The 18,827-nt window shown below is 43.9% G+C and overlaps 1 protein-coding gene across 1 annotated transcript in view; it reads right to left on the reverse strand.

The window, feature by feature from the left end:
* The window catches only part of LOC124594068 (Down syndrome cell adhesion molecule-like protein Dscam2), a 178,587-nt gene that overhangs the window by 41,190 nt on the left and 118,570 nt on the right, over positions 1–18,827 (reverse strand). The window contains exon 4 of the mRNA XM_047132418.1: positions 2,446–2,581. Coding sequence (XP_046988374.1) covers positions 2,446–2,581 — 136 coding nt within the window. The remainder of the gene's footprint in view (positions 1–2,445; positions 2,582–18,827) is intronic.

The following is an 18,827-nucleotide window of genomic DNA, read 5'->3' on the forward strand; positions in this document are numbered from 1 at the left end:
GGAAGCGAGAACGCTACCGCACGACCACGAGATGCGGGCTAAACATGACTAAAGAACAATCCAGAGACGTTCGTAGAATTTGTCGACCTGGAAAAAGCGATCGACAATGTCATATAGTTCAACAAGTTCGAAAGTCCGAGAAAAGTAAGGGTAAAATGTAGGGAAAGTCGGATAATGCACAATATGTACAAGAGCGAAGAGTGAACAATAAGAGTGCAAGACCAACAATGAAGTGCTCGGATTAGCAAACGTAAGACAGAGATGAAGTCTTTCACCGCTACATAAGTCGACGAAGCAACGACAGAAATAAAAGTTCAAGAATGAAATTAAAATTCAAGGGGAAAGGAAGTCAATGATCATATTCACTAATGACATTGATATCCTCAGTGAAAGTGAAAAAGAATTACAGGATTTGCTGAGTGGAATGAACAATTTAGTGAGTACAGAATATAGATTGAAAATAAATCGGAGAAAGACGAAAGTAATGAGAAGTAGCGGAAATGAGAACAGTGAGAAACTTAACACCAGAATTGGTGATCACGAAGTATATTAGGTTAGGGAATTCTGCTACTTAGGCAGCAAAATAACCAATGACGGTCGGAGCAAGGATGACACAAATATCAGACTAGCACTGGCGAAAAGGACATTTCTGGCCAAGAGAAGTCTACTAGTATCATTTGAGGAAGAAATTTCTGAAGATGCATGTTTGGAGACTCAAAGCATGTGGTGCTGCTGAAGAATGTCGAAAATTAGGTGGACTGATAACGTGAAGAACGTAGAGGTTTTCCGCAGAATTGGCGAGAAGGATACATGGAGAAACACTGACACGAAGAAGGGACAGATTGATAGGACACCTTTTAAGACGTCAGGAAATAACTTCTATGGTGCTAGAAGAAGCTGCAGATGGGAAAAACTGTAGAGGAAGACAGAGGCTGGAACACATCTAACAAATAATTGAGGAAATAGGTTGCAATTGCTACTCTGAAATGGAGAGGTTGGCACAAGTTTGCTCTCAGGAACAGTACCAGAACACACAGCATTCAGAATAATTATGTAAGAACCTTTTGTTAAGGGAACTTTAAAAGTGCCTGTACCATCTCTCATTTTCCAGCAGATTTTCCATAATTCTTTTCAACATATTTGAAACCAACGTCTTTTATAAGTCATTGCGTTGACGAAGTGCTACTGAAGGTAATTTTCTCGTGGCTAACTATATCGTCGATATATTCACCACGTTTCAAACAGGGAGCCCCTCGAAGCATCACTGTCAAAATCATCAACTTGTGTTATAGGTTTCTTGCGATTTTGGCGCTTTTCAGGCGACACAAAACCAACTTTTCCTGGTGTTTCTACCACTCAGACTCTTTCGTTTACAATTCGCTGTACCTTTCTCTTGCCGACACCAAATGCTGTCTGTTCTTGTATCTTCAGAATGTCAACAATAGGTGTCCCACTTTGAGATTATCGTTTTAAAAAGTTATAAATGCGGTTAAAAATTCTCACACCCCTGTTGGTGAAGTACTTCACGTTTCTTGTCACCCTTGTCATACATATTTGGAAATCACAGTAAAACTTTAACAGATATGTATTGATAGCTGTACAGCTACTTGAAAATAACTTCGAGTACGGGTTGGTAGCCGCTCGATTAGCGTAGCGGATTGCTAACTAAAGCGACCCCGGTTTGATTCCTGGCTGGGCTGGAGATTTCTCTGCTGTGGACTGGGTGTTGTGCTGTCCCTGCGTTCGTACCATCTAAAACGGCATTCCACTGTTGAGATGGTTGTGTGGGCACGACCCGGAAACCACTTGATAAGTAAATTGACTGAGTAATTCTGTCGGTCTTTACATAAAACTGCATAGTAATGAAGTCTGGCAACAGCGCAGCCTGCAGGAAAGACATTTTCGTCATGTGGCACTAACTCCTGTCTTGCCGCACGGGAAGAGAATGAATCTTATTGGCTGCCGGCGATTAATGGAGGGGGACGTGCAGAACGACTTAAAATTGGGCCTCTTTTCTAACTGATAGGGACTATAGCGCGCCACTAGAAGAACCAAACCAAAATAGAGCAGCCTGCTGACGAAGTGGAGACGGGCTTGCCCATTTATTTTTGGCCCCTCTTGCGGCGAGTTAAGGTGTCGTGGAGCAGTGCAAACAAAGAAAGGATTCATTAAGTAACATTATTTTTTCGATGTTATAACTTTATAAGCACCCTCTGTAGACCGTGTTATAGTTTCTTGTATTGCATTAGAACTCTTGCACATTACCTGATGTAATGAGTGCATGGTGATACTGATCCGTCTTTTGCAAGGGGACGTTACTGTCAGAGAGACACTATGGTGGGTAATGGGGTGCTCGGGTATGGTTGGCCCTGCCTGTTGTCCGATTGCTGCTCTTATGTCGGAGTAAGAGTGACCTTCTTTTTAGGCCAGTGACGACATACTCACCTGCCGGAGACGGTGCTGAGCCGCGTCTCCCCGGTGAGCCTGTGTCTGGCCTCGCAGCGGTAGGCGAGCGCGCCGTCCGCGTGCGTCACGTGCCGGATGTGCAGCTCCCCGGAGGCGAACACCGAGTACCGGCCGCCTGCAACCAGAGGCACAGCACTCTGTACAGTCAGACGATCCACTGTATGCTTATTGGTGGACAATATTCGTGATAGAAATAGTCCTTATGAATCTAATATCTTTAAATGTGGAACACTGTAGCAAGCAGTAAATTACACTACTGGCCATTAAAATTGCTACAGACGCGAAATTTAACCGACAGGAAGAAGATGCTGTGATATGCAAATGAGTAGCTTTTCAGAGCATTCACACAAGGTTGGCGCCGGTGGCGACACCTACAACGTGCTGACATCAGGAAATTTTCTCATACATAAACAGTAGGTGACCGGCGTTGCCTGTGAAACGTTGTTGTGATGCCACGTGTAAGGAGGATAAATGCGTATCATCACGTTTCCGACTTTGATAAAGGTCGGATTGTAGCCTATCGCGATTGCGGTTTATCGTATCGCGACATTGCTGCTCGCGTTGGTCGAGAGCCAATAGCAGAATATGGAATCGGTGGGTTCAGGACGGTAATACGGAACGCCGTGCTGGATCCCAACGGCCTCGTATCACTAGCAGTCGAGATGACTGGCATTTTATCCGCACGGCTGTAACGGATCGTGCAGCCACGTCACGATCGCTGAGTCAACAGATGGAGACGTTTGCAAGGCAACAACCATCTGCACGAACAGTTCGACGACGTTTGCAGCAGCATGGAGTATCAGCATGGAGACCATGGCTGCTGTTACCCCTGACACTGCATCACAGACAGGAGCGCCTGCGATGGTGTACTCAACGACGAACCTGGGTGCACGAATGGCAAAACGTCATTTTTTCGGATGAATCCAGGTTCTGTTTATAGCATCATGGTCGTCGCATCCGTGTTTGGCGACATCGCGGTGAACGCACATTGGAAGCGTGTATTCGTCATCGCCACACTGGCCTATCACCTGGCGTGATGGTATGGTGTGCCATTGGTTACACGTATCGGTCACCTCTTATTCGCATTGACGGCACTTTGAACAGTGGACGTTACATTTCAGATATGTTACGACCCATTGCTCTACCCTTCATTCGATCCTTGCGAAATCTCACATTTCAGCAGGATAATGCACGACCGCATGTTTCAAGTCCTGTACGGGCCTTTTCGGATACGCAAAATGTTCGACTGCTCCCCTATCCAGCACATTCTCCAGGTATCTTACCAATTGAAAACGTCTGGTCAATGGTGGCCGAGCAACTGGCTCGTCACAATACGCCAGTCACTACTCTTGATGAACTGTGGTATCGTGTTGAAGCTGCATGGGCAGCTGTACCTGTACACGCCATCCAAGCTCTGTTTCACTCAATGCCCAGGCGTATCAAGGCCGTTATTACGGCCAGAGATGGTAGTTCTGGGTACTGATTTCTCAGGATCTATGCACCCAAATTACTTGAAAATGTAATCACATGTCAGTTCTAGTATAATATGTTTGTCCAATGAATACCCGTTTATCATCTGCATTTCTTCTTGGTGTAGGAATTTTAATGGCCAGTATTGTATTATGATTGCAACGAAATAATATCCACAGAGTCCTGGAAGTTCCTTTTCTTGTCTGAACGAAAATATCAGTGTTACAGCAAGTGGAAAGCCGCGAAGCAAAGTGTACATGTGAAAGTGATTGCCAGTGTGAGTAGCCCATTCAAAGTGAAGGAATTCTAACGACATCTTCTTGCAAAGCGCAATGCGCAGCACCCTAGCTTGCAAGACATGAAGATGACCGAATTTGCACGGTGGATTGACGATCGGTGCACTGCCCAGCTTGAGTATGGTTCGTAGACGGGTTTCTGTGCTCGTTTTTGTGAATGGTGCGCTGATTCCCAATGTCCGCCTCAGGAAATAAGATGCACAACTAGGTAAAATATGATCACTTGCGGGATATGGTTTATGCAATTCACAGATATGAGTCTACGCATCAGAAGTGTTTACTGACGGAAAAAATGGCAACACAAAAAATAATTAATATAGAGTAACGAAATTTTAGGAATACGTTTGTCTAGGTAGCTGGCTCTGAGCACTATGCGACTTAACTTCTGAGGTCATCAGTCGCCTAGAACTTAGAACTAATTAAACCTAACTAACCTAAGGACATCACACACATCCATGCCCGAGGCAGGATTCGAACCTGCGACCGTAGCGGCCACGCGGTTCCAGACTGAAGCGCCTTTAACCGCACGGCCACACCGGCCGGCGTTTGTCTAGGTAGCATATTTAACTGATTAACATTTCAAGATCACAGGTTAATGTAAGTGTCAGATAAGCCATTGCAAATATGAAATGCTGGTATATTAATAACCGGTGTAACTGGTAAAATGCTGAATGCAGATGGTAGAGCACTTGCCCGCGAAAGGCAAAGGTCCGAAGTTCGAGTCTCGGTCCCGCACAGAGTTTTAATCTGCCAGGAAGTTTCATATCAGCGCAGACTCCGCTGCAGAGTGAAAATCTCATTCAGAATTACGTTTCAGTACACCAGCTACAAGGCTGAACCATATGGTGTGGTGCTGCTGGTGCTAGCGTTCGCCAAGATGACTTCCGCCTCTGAAACTGCTTCCTGTCTGGTCTGCTTTCCTCGGTCGCTGTGAGCTGCCGACCTCGCAACCGCTGACCAGAAGACTTGGAGACTTCTACCTCTGACTTACTGAGCCGAACTGATGGTGACTGGTGCACCGTCCACTTATTGCAGTAATTGGAAGGTGCGCTAACCGCTGCTAGTACCTGCAAGCAGGCACTGACATCCCTACCCTTCTTTGGTGAATGGTCTATACTGCTGAGAGATTACCAGAGCACACCATTTCTATTCCTACGGGAATTCTCCCGCAATTCGCTGTGGCTGTCTGGACAGCAGCGCCTGCTGTACTGTATACTCCTGACATCAGCGAGACCCCTGCAGCGCTCCCGGCGCTATGTTTACGTGGGAGGACGCTGAAGGGGGAGCGTCCTCCAAAGGTTGGTGAGACACCACGTAGCAAAGCCGTGGTCTGCACTGATGCTGGCCTGGGAGCCTCCACAGAGAATAGCCGATTGTAAACTTTAACATAATAAATTCTTGTTTCGCTAATGTTATACCATTAGCGTCTAGGGCGCCTATGGGACTGCTCCACCGCATTCCTCCCTCCGTCATCCCAGCAATAGTAGTCGTCTCAACCCAGGCCCCTACATATCTGCATCAGAAGGATTTATGTCGGTTGCTGCCGCCACATCACAGCCTCGTCTGCAACATCATTGCCATTACTGTCTGGACCTCCATCCTGACGCAATTCAGTGCGGTGAGTGTTTTTCTTTTTTTTTTTTTTTGCTTTCTGAAAGTACTATTGTTTGTAATCATGTAGAATCGTAGGGACGTTAATTCCACTCTCAGAGTGTCGGTTTTTAGACTGTTGCAACCTGCAGCATTGTCATTGTTTAGAAAAAAAAATCGTGGAAATGTATTCAATGCCAGTGAGCTCCAAATCTGGTAATGTATCAGGCCATGAGTTACCATGTACTACGTTAGTATCAACTATATGTGTCATTTGTAGAAAGATTGAGTTATGATCTGGCATTGGAATTATTTCATTGTATTTTTTTGTGTAATGTAAGTGTAGTTATCCCATATCTTTCTTTTGTATCGGCGGTTAATAGAATCCGCAAAATGGTGCAAAGGTGCTATGCAACATCGGTGAAACCGGCACTACTTAAACAGAGCGAGCAAAAACGTTTGAACAGGAAAATGAATACGCGCTTTAGCAAGTTCGAGCCTCATAAGCTGCGGTACAGCTGTTGCAGTTACAGTCGTAAGACACTAAGATCACGTTATGTGCACCTTCCCCCATCCTGACGATACGTCTGCAACAAATTTAATAACAAATTTTTCCGGGAAAACAATGGAGGTTGCAACTGCGTTTGTTTGAGGTGTTTTAGCTGCCACCAAAGTGTGCAGTTGGACGAATAAAACATGTTTGTTTGTGGTTAACTTGCGGTTAGTGGGCGAATATAAAACATACCTAATGTGAGATACTATCAAGACAGTTACGTCCCAGGGGCTGCCTGATGCTCCATTGTTACCAGTAATAAAACTGGAGAGATTTATTAGAAAGATACTGAGCAATTCAATGCAGAAGCCTAACGAGTCGGTGGAATCTTTTATCGATACTATCCAGGAGATTAATGCACAAGCCTACAAGCTGACACAAAGGGCAGGAGATGATGCAGTTTTCTTACGTGAAGTTGAAAATAGGGTTCTCGATTTTTTTTTTTTTTTTTTTTAAGGAGAATTTCCGCCTACATGTCACAGAGAGTCAGAATGGAGAAGCCATCTGACGTGGCCGAAGTTGTTAGAATCGCCTGGCTGCTGGAACAAATCGGTACTGCTACAAAATGGCGCAATTCTCGTTAGGTCTTCCTCTCTGAAGTAAAGTGCTATAGGTGTGGATGCAAGAGGCATCCATAGAAGCAATCTTGCCAATCATACTATTATGAGTGCAGTCGAGTATGGTGTAATACGCAACAATGCAGGATAAGAAACAAGCTAAACATCATCGGAAAAAGTGTACGTTAAGCACAAGTGGGAATTCATCACCCACCCGAAGGCATTCACAGTAGGCCGGAATGCTCCACATAGGTTTGCAGTGGCATGCATATGAGGCATAGTACAGAGCAAGGAACGTAAGTATTTTTGTAAATACAGGTGCACACGTGAAGGTCGTTAGTCTCGACCTCTTTTAGGTATGCAGAGACTTAGGTCTGTATGATGCAGATTACGTGGAGTAGGTGACAATGATATGAAGTCAGTAGGGACAACATTGCTCAACTGAAGCACTGGAGCTAAGAGTTTTCGAGAATACATGCAAATGTTGCCAAATGTTGGTGAAGATTATTCTGAGATTCTCGGACTAGACTTTCTTCATAAAGATTATGCCAATGTAGATCTTTCACGGTATACAATTGAACTTTGTTTGCACGTGCAACAACAACGGCGAGCAAGACAATGTCACAAGTTGCACCAATCCTGAAGGTGTTGGCAACTGACCTGTGAACACGTACGCTAAAGATTGGTTCCCACGATAACATATCACCAGGTACGACAAAGCCTGAATTCGTCTAGATACCGATATACCACAGGAAGTGGAGTGAGTGATAGAACTACTAAAAGTAGCACAGAGTTATAAATAATGCATTGTTTTGTGCAAGAAGTGTGGCGCACATGAATAATGTAAACAGGGAGTTTATGGTTCTTGTTGGCATGAACGAAGTCATCTGCTTAAGGACTTGATTATTACTAGTTTAGATATTCTCGCACTACCTGACCCACAGGCAAACCGTTAGCGCATCTGCATTACATAAGAAAAGTGAGTCAATTGCAGGGAAGTGCCGGCCGCGGTGGCTGTGCGGTTCTAGGCGCTTCAGTCTGGAACCACAAGACTGCTACGGTTGCAGGTTCGAATCCTGCCTCGGGCATGGATGTGTGTGATGTCCTTAGGTTAGTTAGGTTTAAGTAGTTCTAAGTCCAGGGGACTGATGACCTCAGATGTTAAGTCCCATAGCGCTCAGAGCCATTTGAACCAAATTTTTTTTTTTTTTTTTTTTTTTTTTTTTTTTTTTTTTTTTTTTTTTTTTTTTTTTTTTTTTTTGCTGGGAAGTGGCCAATAAGCGACGGAAGCTTTCTTACTTCGTCTTTTAGATTAGATTAACACAAATGGTCCTTCACAAGCCTCGCTTGTTATTCGACATCATATACCAATAGCTAACAGGAAGACGTACTGTGTACCCAAGCATCTACAGCTATTGACAGAAGAATTTATTGATTAGCAACTACCAGGAGGAATAATAGAACATATTGATAATCCATGGAGGGCAAATACCGTCATTGTCCCGAAGAAATCAACGGGTGATACCAAAAAGATCTAAAAAGATCAGGTGCTGCTGCGATTACAGGTACTTGAATCACAAAAGCCTCACTGATGTATATCATATCCCATATATTAACGAGGTACTGATAAATCTGAGTCATCACAGATACTTTCCAACTATAGATCTAATAAGCAGGTATCATCAATTAGAAATAGTTCCAGAAGGCAGCTGAAAATTGCCATCATGACATGTGGCCGAGCGGTTCTAGGCACTTCAGTCCGGAACCACGCTGCTGCTACGGTCGCAGATTCAAATCTTGCCGCAGGCATGGATGTGTGTGATGTCCTTATATTATTTAGGTTTAAGTAGTTCTAAGTCCAGGGGACATATGACCTCAAATGTTAAGTCCCATAGTACTTACAGCCATTTGAGCCATCATGACACAATCGACTCATTACCAGTATTGCACAAAGCCATCTGGACTGAAAAGTACACTGTCTACATTTCAGTGACTGTTGAATGGTGTATTTCACTAATTGAAACCTGCTTGGATGAAGTTATTGTTCTTTCAGAGATATGGAAGAACTAAACAAGTGTTTCGAATAAGTATTTAGCTAACTATACACAGCGAATCTGCCATTTAGCACGAATAAATGCCTTCGCACAAACAAAAGTCAAATGTCTTTGCTCTGTAAATAGTGCAGAGTTATAAAAATTGGTGCTCAATTAATTTCGGAAGTCCACTACTTCACAACACTGTAAACAACCAAACAACTTTAGTCATTCCTAAGTCTATGAAATAATTATAGGATATTCAGCAAAAATTTGAAAAATTACTGAGCCATTGAACCAGTTTTGGTGAAAAGGTGTAAAATTTGAGAGGACAGCAAATTGACAAACAGCATTTGAGACGTTGAAAAAATACTGACATCAGATCCAGTACTAATAATTTCGAAAAATAATTCATCGTTTCTTGTGATACTGGTATTAGTGCACTGAGACGCATTTTTTGTGAAAATTTAGATGGTAAAGAAAATCCTGTGTCTTGTGGGTCTAGACAATTGGGCAACGCAAAACGAAATTATTCTAAGACAGAAAAGGAAATACCAGCAGCGATTTATTGAAGTACATACTTTCGCTGTTATGTGTATGACCAAAAATTCAATGTAATAAAAAACCACACATCGCTAAAATGATTATTAGGATTAAAGGATCCTTCTAGTAGATTAATGAGATGAGCACTCAAACAATTTTAATTTCATTATGAAGTAGTTTATAAATCAGAAAAGAAGCATACAAAAGTGGAGATACTGAGCAGTAACATTTCAGTGCCGCGAACAAAAGCTAGAAGTTTGGCTGAATGGCAGGAGGCACAAGAGAGTGACAAGGAATGCCAGGCATCAAAAATACAGCCACAGTTCGTGAGGCACGATGTCTTACTCTGCAGATCGATAAAGTGTGGAACATGTGTGGCACTTCCAGCAGCATTCAGGGAAGAATTTTTGAGAGAGGCTCATGACAACATGTTAGGAGCTCGTAGAGGTCGAGAACTATCGATAGGAGAGTTGCTGGAATATACTGTAGGAAGACTGGGAAACGTGATGTGCAAGATCATATAAAATAGTATAGCTTTTGCACGAAACTGCTGAAATATATTGGAGGAAAACTAGGAAACGTGATGTGCAAGGTTACGTAAAAAAATTATATAACTGTTGGACAAAGAGCTGATTATAGCCACTGAAAAGTTATATGGCAAAGATTGCCAGAAGCGAGCAAACCATTTGAAATGATAGGGCTGGATGTCTCAGGACCAACTAAAACGAGGGTAATCCCAAAAGTAAGGTCTCCTACTTCTTTATAAGTACATAGACCTGATTATTTCTACAATGGTTTACATCAGTTTACAGCTTGAACATTTAGCTATTTTTAGACATAATCACCATTTATGTCGATGCGTTTTCGTAGATGCTGTGGTAGTTTTTGTATGCCCATGTCATATCAGCTCGCCGCCATGCTGTTCAAAAAGTTATGAACCTCTTCTTTCACCTCGTCGTCGGAGCTGAATTGCTTTGTGGCCAAATGTTCTTTTAACCTAGGGAACAGGTGATAGTCACTAGGCGCCAAGTCAGGACAATATGGTGGGTGGGTGATTATGTTCCATTGAAACTGTTGCAGGATAGCAATGGTTTGCCGACCGATATGTGGGCGAGCGTTGTCATGGAGAATGTGTACGCCCTTGATCAACATTCCTCCTCTCCGGTTCTGAATTGCACGTTTGAGTTTTTTTCCAGAGTCTCCCAGCGATTCAGTTCCGACGACGAGGTTTGTTAGAGCAAGACAGTATGTATCCATTCAGTTTCCGATTGTGGGCACGAACGCACGACACCTGTGTTTTACCATTCACCCCTAACCGATAACATGGGGAATGGTAAACAAGTGGATCCAAATACAAACGCAAGAAGTGTTATTAATCTAAGAACAAAGGAAAGCTTACGTCATCATCTCATTAGCTGAATTACAAGACTATATAACAGAAAGCATCACAATTTGTCCAGCCGGAGCAATACAGATTAATGTATAGGCATGCGATGTACAGTTGTTATTAAGGAAAACAAAGTACAAAAATGTTAGAGGGTAGTGGTGGCCCCACAACCACAATTCTAGAGAGGGAGAGCACATTGGAAAACCCCATAGACATGACCAAAGCAGAACTGCGAAACAGTGGTGTATTAATAATTGGTACAACCTGTGACACAGCGGAAGTACAGTTTCGTCTTCCAGCTACTATGACGGTACGACCACTGTCCATTTCTCACAAACTACATTCTACTGACCAGAAAACCCGTTGGAAGTGTTACCTGCCCAAAACCTAACATTCCTCAACAAAACCTTAAACTCCAACCCACTGCACTCAGTAAATGTGCTGACAGCGTCACAATAATGAAGAATTTCGGCAGAACAAATGTTCCAGCATGTTCAGAACTATAGAGACAAACAACGGCACAGCGTCATGGCTATAAGCACGTTCACAACCAGTGTTGCCATGGTTCTACTAACATGTCCAGTCTATTTTTGCTCGAAGCGTCAAACCAATCATCCACCTGAATTCCCAATCCCACAAATACCTGTCGAGCAGCTAAATAGTAGTTATAAGGAATAAAAGTGTGTAATGTAAAGTAAGATTGTAAACCTGTATTAGAGAATAGGACTCAACAGAGACAATACAGGATTAAGGACACAACGAAAAGTTTTCTGAACTTTTCAAACGTTTAAGTGACACAAGTAGTGCAGTGTGTAATTATCTATGCACATACCGTAAGATAGTTTCAGAGTAAAACTAGGAAAATATCTGGGCGATTTTTCAAAGAAGAGAGGAAGGATGCACAGCAGGAACGTGTTAGGGGAAAATGTAAAATTTTCTCAAAGTCCTCGCCAGACAGTACCGAGCAAGCCAGGCCAAAGCCACGGGTCACAATGGGAACGACAAACAGAAAGCTAGCATTGCGAAAAACAGAGCAAATCCGGAAGAAACGTTGTCTCTATTGATGTCGAAATTGAGTAACAGCAACGTTATCTGGTGTAACCGGTCTGGGTGAAATCGAGTTAATTGTTAGGTGTTTTTACTGGTAACCCATTCACATTGTGACAGTTTTAGAGCCCTTCAAAGAAAGTCTGCTGTCAGCAGTGCGTAAATCCCCAGATCATGCAATACTAATGACTTTAACCTACCGATTATAGACTGCGACGTGAATGTATTCATTGCAGGGGGTAGAGGCAGACAGTCTTGCTAATTGCTGTTGAACACGTTTTCCGAAAACTGTCTTGAGCAAATGGTTCGACAGCTCACATGCAGTGGAAATATTTTAGACCTTGTAGCTACAAACTGGGCTGACCTTACCGACGGAGTAAATTTAGAGCATTAGTGAACGTGATATCACAGCGACTCTGGTTACTAAATTTAATATATCAGTCAAGAACGCTAGGAGAAAGTTTGTGCTACGAAGAGGAGATAAGCAGTTTTTAGAATCTCACTTAGACAATGAACTGAAATCATTAAGTTCCAGTCTGATGGATGTGGAGGAACTATCGGCAAAGTTTAAATGGCTTGTAAATCGTGCTCTGGAGAAGTATCTGCCTAGTAAGTGAATCAAGGACGGGAAAGATCCACCGCGGTTTGACAACGAAATTCGGAAAATCCTCAGGAAGCAAAGACTGTTTGCACTCTTCAAAAGAGAACGCGCAAATGACAGGCAGAGGTAAGTAAATGTTAGCAAAAAGATCTAAGCGCGAAACATACAACTACCACCAGCGTATCTTAGCAAACAATTTGGCCGAGAACCCGAGAAAATTCTGGTCCTACGTCACTCGTTGACAATTCTGTTGTGGCAGTAGCGAAAGAGAAGCCAAGTTTTAAATTCCGCGTTTAAGAAATAGTTCACGTTGGAGAATGGTTCAAACATTTCGTTTCACCATTACTCAGACTCCCGTATGGACGGCTTAGTAATAGGCACTCCTGGCGTCGAGAAAAAACTGAGAGAGCTGATAACAAATAAGTTACCAGGTCCGGATGGAATCCCGTTTTCCAATTCGTTTTTACGCAGAGTGCTCTACGGCACTGGTCCCTTACTCAGCTTGCATTTCTCTCGGTTCTCTCGTCCACCGCGAAGTCCCAAGCGACTGGAAAAAAGCACGGGTGACTCTTGCATATAAGAAGGGTAAAAGAACGGATCCGCAAAATTAGACCAATATCCCTAACTTAGGACTGCTGCAGAATCCTTGAACATATTCTCAGTTCGAATATAATAAATTTTATTAAGACTGAGAAGCATGATTTTAGAAAGTATCGCATGTGCGGAATTCAGCTTGCCCTTTTCTCACATGAAAGCCTGCGAACCATGAATGAAGGACAAGAGGCAGATTCCATACTTCTGTGTTTCCGAAATGCATTTGAAACCGTGCACCATTGCAGACTGTTAAAGAAGGCACGAGCATGTGGAATAGGTTCCCAGTTATGTGAGAGGCTCACAGACTTCGTCAGTAATAGTATACAGTACGTTGTCCTCGTCACAGACAGTAATGCTCCAGGGAACTGTGAGAGGACTGTTATTATTTTCTGCATACATGAATGGTTTGGCGGACAGGTTGGGCAGAAATCTGTGGTTGTTTTTCTGATGTTGTTGTTGTGTACGGGAAGGTGTCGCCGTTGCGTAGCTGTTCGAGAAGATTTCTAGTTGGTGTGACGAACAGCAGCCAGCTTTAAACACGGGAAAAGGGAAGTTAATGTAGCTGAGTGGGAAAGACAAAGCCGTAACGTTCTAATACAGCATTAGTAGTGTCCTGCTTGGACACAGTTACGTCGTTTAAATATCTGGCCATAACGTTGGAAAGCGATGTGGAATGGAACGAACATCTGAGGATTGTGGTAGGAAAGGCGAATGGTCCCCCTCGTCGGAGGTTTGAGTCCTCCATCGGGCATGGATGTGGGTGTTGCCCTTGGCGTAAGTTAAAGTTAGATAAAGTAGTGTGTAAACCTAGGGACCGATGACCTCAACAGTTTGGTCCCGAAGGAACTTCGGGTTTTTGGGAGAATTGTGGGGAAATGTGGATCATCTGTAAAGGAGACCGCTGGCCGCTGTGTCCGAGCGGTTCTAGGCAATTCAGTCTGGAACCGCGCGACCACTACAGTCGCGGGTTCGTATCCTGCCTCTGTCATGGATGTGTGTGATGTCCTTAGGTTGGTTAGGTTTAAGTAGTTCTGAGTTCTAGGGGACGGATGACCTCAGATGTTAAGTCCCATAGCGCTCAGAGCCATTTGCAAAGGAGACCGTAAATAGCATGCTGGTGAGACCTATTCTTAAATACAGCTGGAATTTTTTGAATTCATAGCAGATCGGATTAAAGACAGTGAAGTAATTCAGAGGCGGGCTGTTAGATTTGTTGCTGGTAGGTTCGAACAACATGCGATTATTATTTAGTCGCTTTGGGAACTCAAATTAGAATCACCGGAGAGAAGGCGATGTTCTTTTCGAGGGACACTTTAGAGAAATGGCATTTGAACCTGACAGCAGAATGATTCTACTGCTACCATTATACATGTCGCGTGAGAATCACGAAGACAAGAACAATAAATTAAGTCTTATAAGGAGGCATATGTTTTTCCCTCGTTCTGTTAGCGAGTGGAACAGGAAAGGCAATGATTAGTGGTAGTGCAGTTTATCCTCGACCACGCACCGTGCGGTGCCTTACGGAATGTATGACGAGAAGACCTAACGTCATTCTAACAGCATAGCTTGATTTAGGGAGAAAGAGTTAATTTTTCATGAGGACACCTATCAGCCTGGCAACAAGCTGAAGCCCTAAAAGCCGTTCTTGCGAAATAGAAGGATGGTGAAGACTGCTGAAGAGCTCGGGAAAGTAGATCACATTCGGTCATCGCTGGTCAGGCGTATCGTCATTGCCTCGGCCGAGCCGTAATAAATACTCCCGAGCCCTCCCAGGAATTACGCTGAAGTGTACCAGCTACCAGGCCGAGCCACTGACGTGCTGCTAACGCTTGTCAAGATGACTTCCGCCTCAGAAACTGCTACCTGCCTGATATGCTGCGCTGTGAGCTATCAACTTCACAACCATTGATAAGACTTGGAGACTTGTACCTCTAGCTCGCTGAGCCGAACTGATGGTGTGTGGCGCACCGTCCACCTGCTGCTGTCCTCGACTAGTACATGTACACAGTCATAGACATCCTCGCCCTTCCTTGGTGGAAGGGCTTTGCTGCTGCTCATCCCCACACCGAGCAGATCTGCTGACAGTCTACGCGAACACACCCCTTCGATATCCACGAGAGTGCTCTGGTAATACATCTATAAATGCTCTGCAAATATTTTACTTGGCTTTTCAGGTCACGTTCTCTCGGATCAGAAAAAGGTAATGTAAAAACCAGTTGTATCCGACCGTGAACCGGACACAAGCATTTTTCAGTCTGTTGTAAGATGGCAAGGAATATGTATGCAGCCTGTACACAATATGTCGAGTAGTGGATAACAAATGTCAAAGCCGAGATGCAATTAAATGAAAGTTGGAAGTAGATGTTATGAAACGGGTAAGTGATTGCAGGTCATATCTGTCATCCAACTAATCGTCGATACTTGCGATTTCATTACAAGCCGATGTATGTGATGTTGTAATATCAATTACATATTGAAAACATGAACACATGTTATTCTCAAGAATAGTACCACAGGTTCCTAATACTTTTACTCTAATTTCAATGAGAATTCTGTCCACATACGGACTCCTTTCTACAGTTCCATAAATTAATATGATGCATGCACATCAATGAATTCTTTTGACATTAAGTACACATTGTCGTACTTGGATAATCGCTAAAGTTGAAGTTCATATATATCCTTAATTTTCGTGGAACATCGCATTCAACATAATAGTTATTGTCAGCAGCATGAAGCGCTCGACGCTGACACTTACCGTACGGGGCAATAAAGTAGATATAATTAGTAGCGCATCCAACTTCTTCGTGTTGTAGAGTCATAGCACTCAATCACACGACAAGGACAACGATAAACTCCTTCGTACAACTTAGCAGTACTGTGATCGGTACTAACGATCCTAATATACACAGAGTCGTCACCATTAGGAATCGCAGCACCATTACCATCGTAGTTTGCTAGGTCATCGGCGACAGCACTGCTAGCAACAGCTACAGTCGGACGATCACCAGAAACTGCTGCAACGCAGTTTACATCGGTACATGCTGGTAAACATTCCTTACTCCCAGTTAGGCTTACAAGGGTACACGCCGGTAAACATTGCTTATCGCTAGTTATTCCAAAACCTCCGTTTCAATTTCGACCTAAACGTTTCACGAAAACCAATAAAAGACCAAGTACAACTGAGCGTCAGTGTGAAACACTGACGACATGCGGGTGACAATCATTCCAGAACCACAAAGCTCAATTTCTGGTTCAGCAGATGTGAGAGCAAATTTTTAAACTCCCGATCCGTCGAGAGAGGGAGGGGGGAGGGAGCAGAATCCCCAGGGTCCAAGGCTAATGGGGAGCCCAAGTCCCCTAAGGGTTCGGATCACCAAGGGTGCTAAGTTGACAAAAATCAACTTGCTATTCTAAAATAATTTTTATATCGTATCATAAAATTTTTTATACCGTATTATAAATAAAAGAACATTACTCCAGCACCATCATAGCCAAACAACTCTTCCATTCCGCTTCAGTTTTATGAGTCACACAGGCCAACTGCATAAAGTTCTGAATGCATGGTTTCGCGGCGATATGAATTAATAAAATTTTCTCGGGTTTCCAGCAGCGTCAGGTGGTTAAACTCCCAAGAACTTTCGACCGAGCTCTCCTCAGTCATTGTCAGGTGGTAATACTGACTGCTGTGTCGCCGTGGCCGCGTCGTTATACAGCCGCACTGCTGGCTGTGACGTCACTAGTGCTCTCTTTCTAGCCATATATCGTAATGTTTTCATCCCGCGACCGTCGCGCCCGTTTTAACCTCGTGATGACCGGGTCCCAGGCTGTGCTGAGCTGCAAACCGCCGTCCTTTTTGATGGTGTTTTCAGAGGTTTTTATTTCAATAGCTTCTTTTATGACGCTATCCCAAAATCCCTTCGTCCTCATAACGGCAGATGTTTCGTCGAATAGAATTCGGTACCCATTTTCTAAGGCGTGTTCTGCTACGGCTTATTTTTCTGGATAGCGTAGGCGTAAGCACCTCTCGTGTTCCGTCCGGCGTTGCTCCACAGTGTGTACTGTTTGGCCGACGTAGTAACAGCCACACTGACATGGTATCTTGTACACTCCAGGGGTTCTAAGCCCTAGATCGTCCTTCACAGGCCTCATGAGCTGTCGAATTTTTGCTGGGGGCCTGAACACGGATGAAATGTTGTATCTCTTCAGGAGCAGGCTAACCTTTCCCGACACTGTACCACAGAAAGGGATAAACACAAGGTTCTTGCTTTCTTCTTCGGTGGTGTTCTCTTCTCTGTTGGTGTGTTTCTTGCCTGTCACACCAGATATAGCCTGTAACATCTGTCCGTGGCTGTACGCGTTTTCCCAGAAGACTTTTCGGAGGTGGCTCAGTTCTAGTGGCAGACTTTCAGTATCTTAGACGACTTTAGCACAATGGACGAGGGTATTCAGAACTCCACGTTTTTGCGCCGGATGGTGGTGGCTGAGAGCGTGCAGATACCGATCTGTGTGTGTGTCGGTTTCCTGTAGACACTGTGGCTGAGGTGCCCAGTGGTTTTCTGTCGAACGAGGACGTCAAGGAAGGGCAATGTACCATCTGCCTCGACTTCCATCGTAAACTTGGTGGCCGTGAATGCTGTTCAGGTGTTCTAAGAATTCTCCCAGTTTTTCACGACCATGGGGCCAGATGATAAAAGTCTCATCGATGGAACGATGAAAGCAACTTGGCTTAGCTGGAGCCGTGTCCAAGGTGACGTCTTCAAATTTTTCCATAAAAAGTTTGGCTATGGATGGAGCTAATGGGCTTCCCATAGCCACGCCGTCCAACTGGTCGATATACTGGCCGCCATGTACGAAATACGACGATGTCAACGTGTGCTTACACAGTCCCACAATTGTGCTGCCAAATAACGGGGAGAGGAGATCTATACAGTCCTTGACCGAAACACGTGTAAACAGGGAGACCACATCAAAACTAACCATTAAATCTCCTTGACTGAGACGCAGTTGTTTAATTCTGTTGATAAAGTCGTTGGTGTTCTTGATGTGATGCACACAACGACCCACATGCGGTGCAAGAAGGCTGGCCAGGTGTTTTGCCAATCTGTAAGTGGGTGACCCTTTCTTTAAATATTTTGGAAATCCTATCAAAACATCTCCCAACTAATGCACACCGAAACAGCTGCGAAACGTCTTTGTAATTTGGTAGGACTGCCACTAATATTCAGAGATAACGCACTTCAGATTTTCATCATATGGTGATTTTACACGAAAAACGAGTACATACAGGATATTTTGCATTCAAGAGTAAACACAACATAATACATTTCTATTTGTATACACACTGAAGCGCCAAGAAACTGTCGTAGGCATTCGTACTGAAATACAGAGATAAATAAACAGGCAGAAACGGGAGGGGGAGAGGCTGGAGGGATTCAGTCTAAAGCCACCCTCCCCTATACCTACATGTTAAAGTTTGCCGTCTGGGAGGGTCCAGGGCCTCCAGGCTCCACTCTCTATTGCTCCTATTCCTTCTACCTCCATGCATCTCTTTTTATCTTTTGCTGCCACTGTCTCTCACTGACCATCAATGCCTCCGCTCTCCTTGGCTGCCACTGCTGCTGTCTTCGTACGTCTCTCTTTCTCTTTCACTGACACTTTCTCTCTGCACGACCATCACTGTCTCCACT

The sequence above is a fragment of the Schistocerca americana genome, chromosome 2, assembly GCF_021461395.2.
Source record: "Schistocerca americana isolate TAMUIC-IGC-003095 chromosome 2, iqSchAmer2.1, whole genome shotgun sequence".
Taxonomy (NCBI): Eukaryota; Metazoa; Arthropoda; class Insecta; order Orthoptera; family Acrididae; genus Schistocerca; species Schistocerca americana.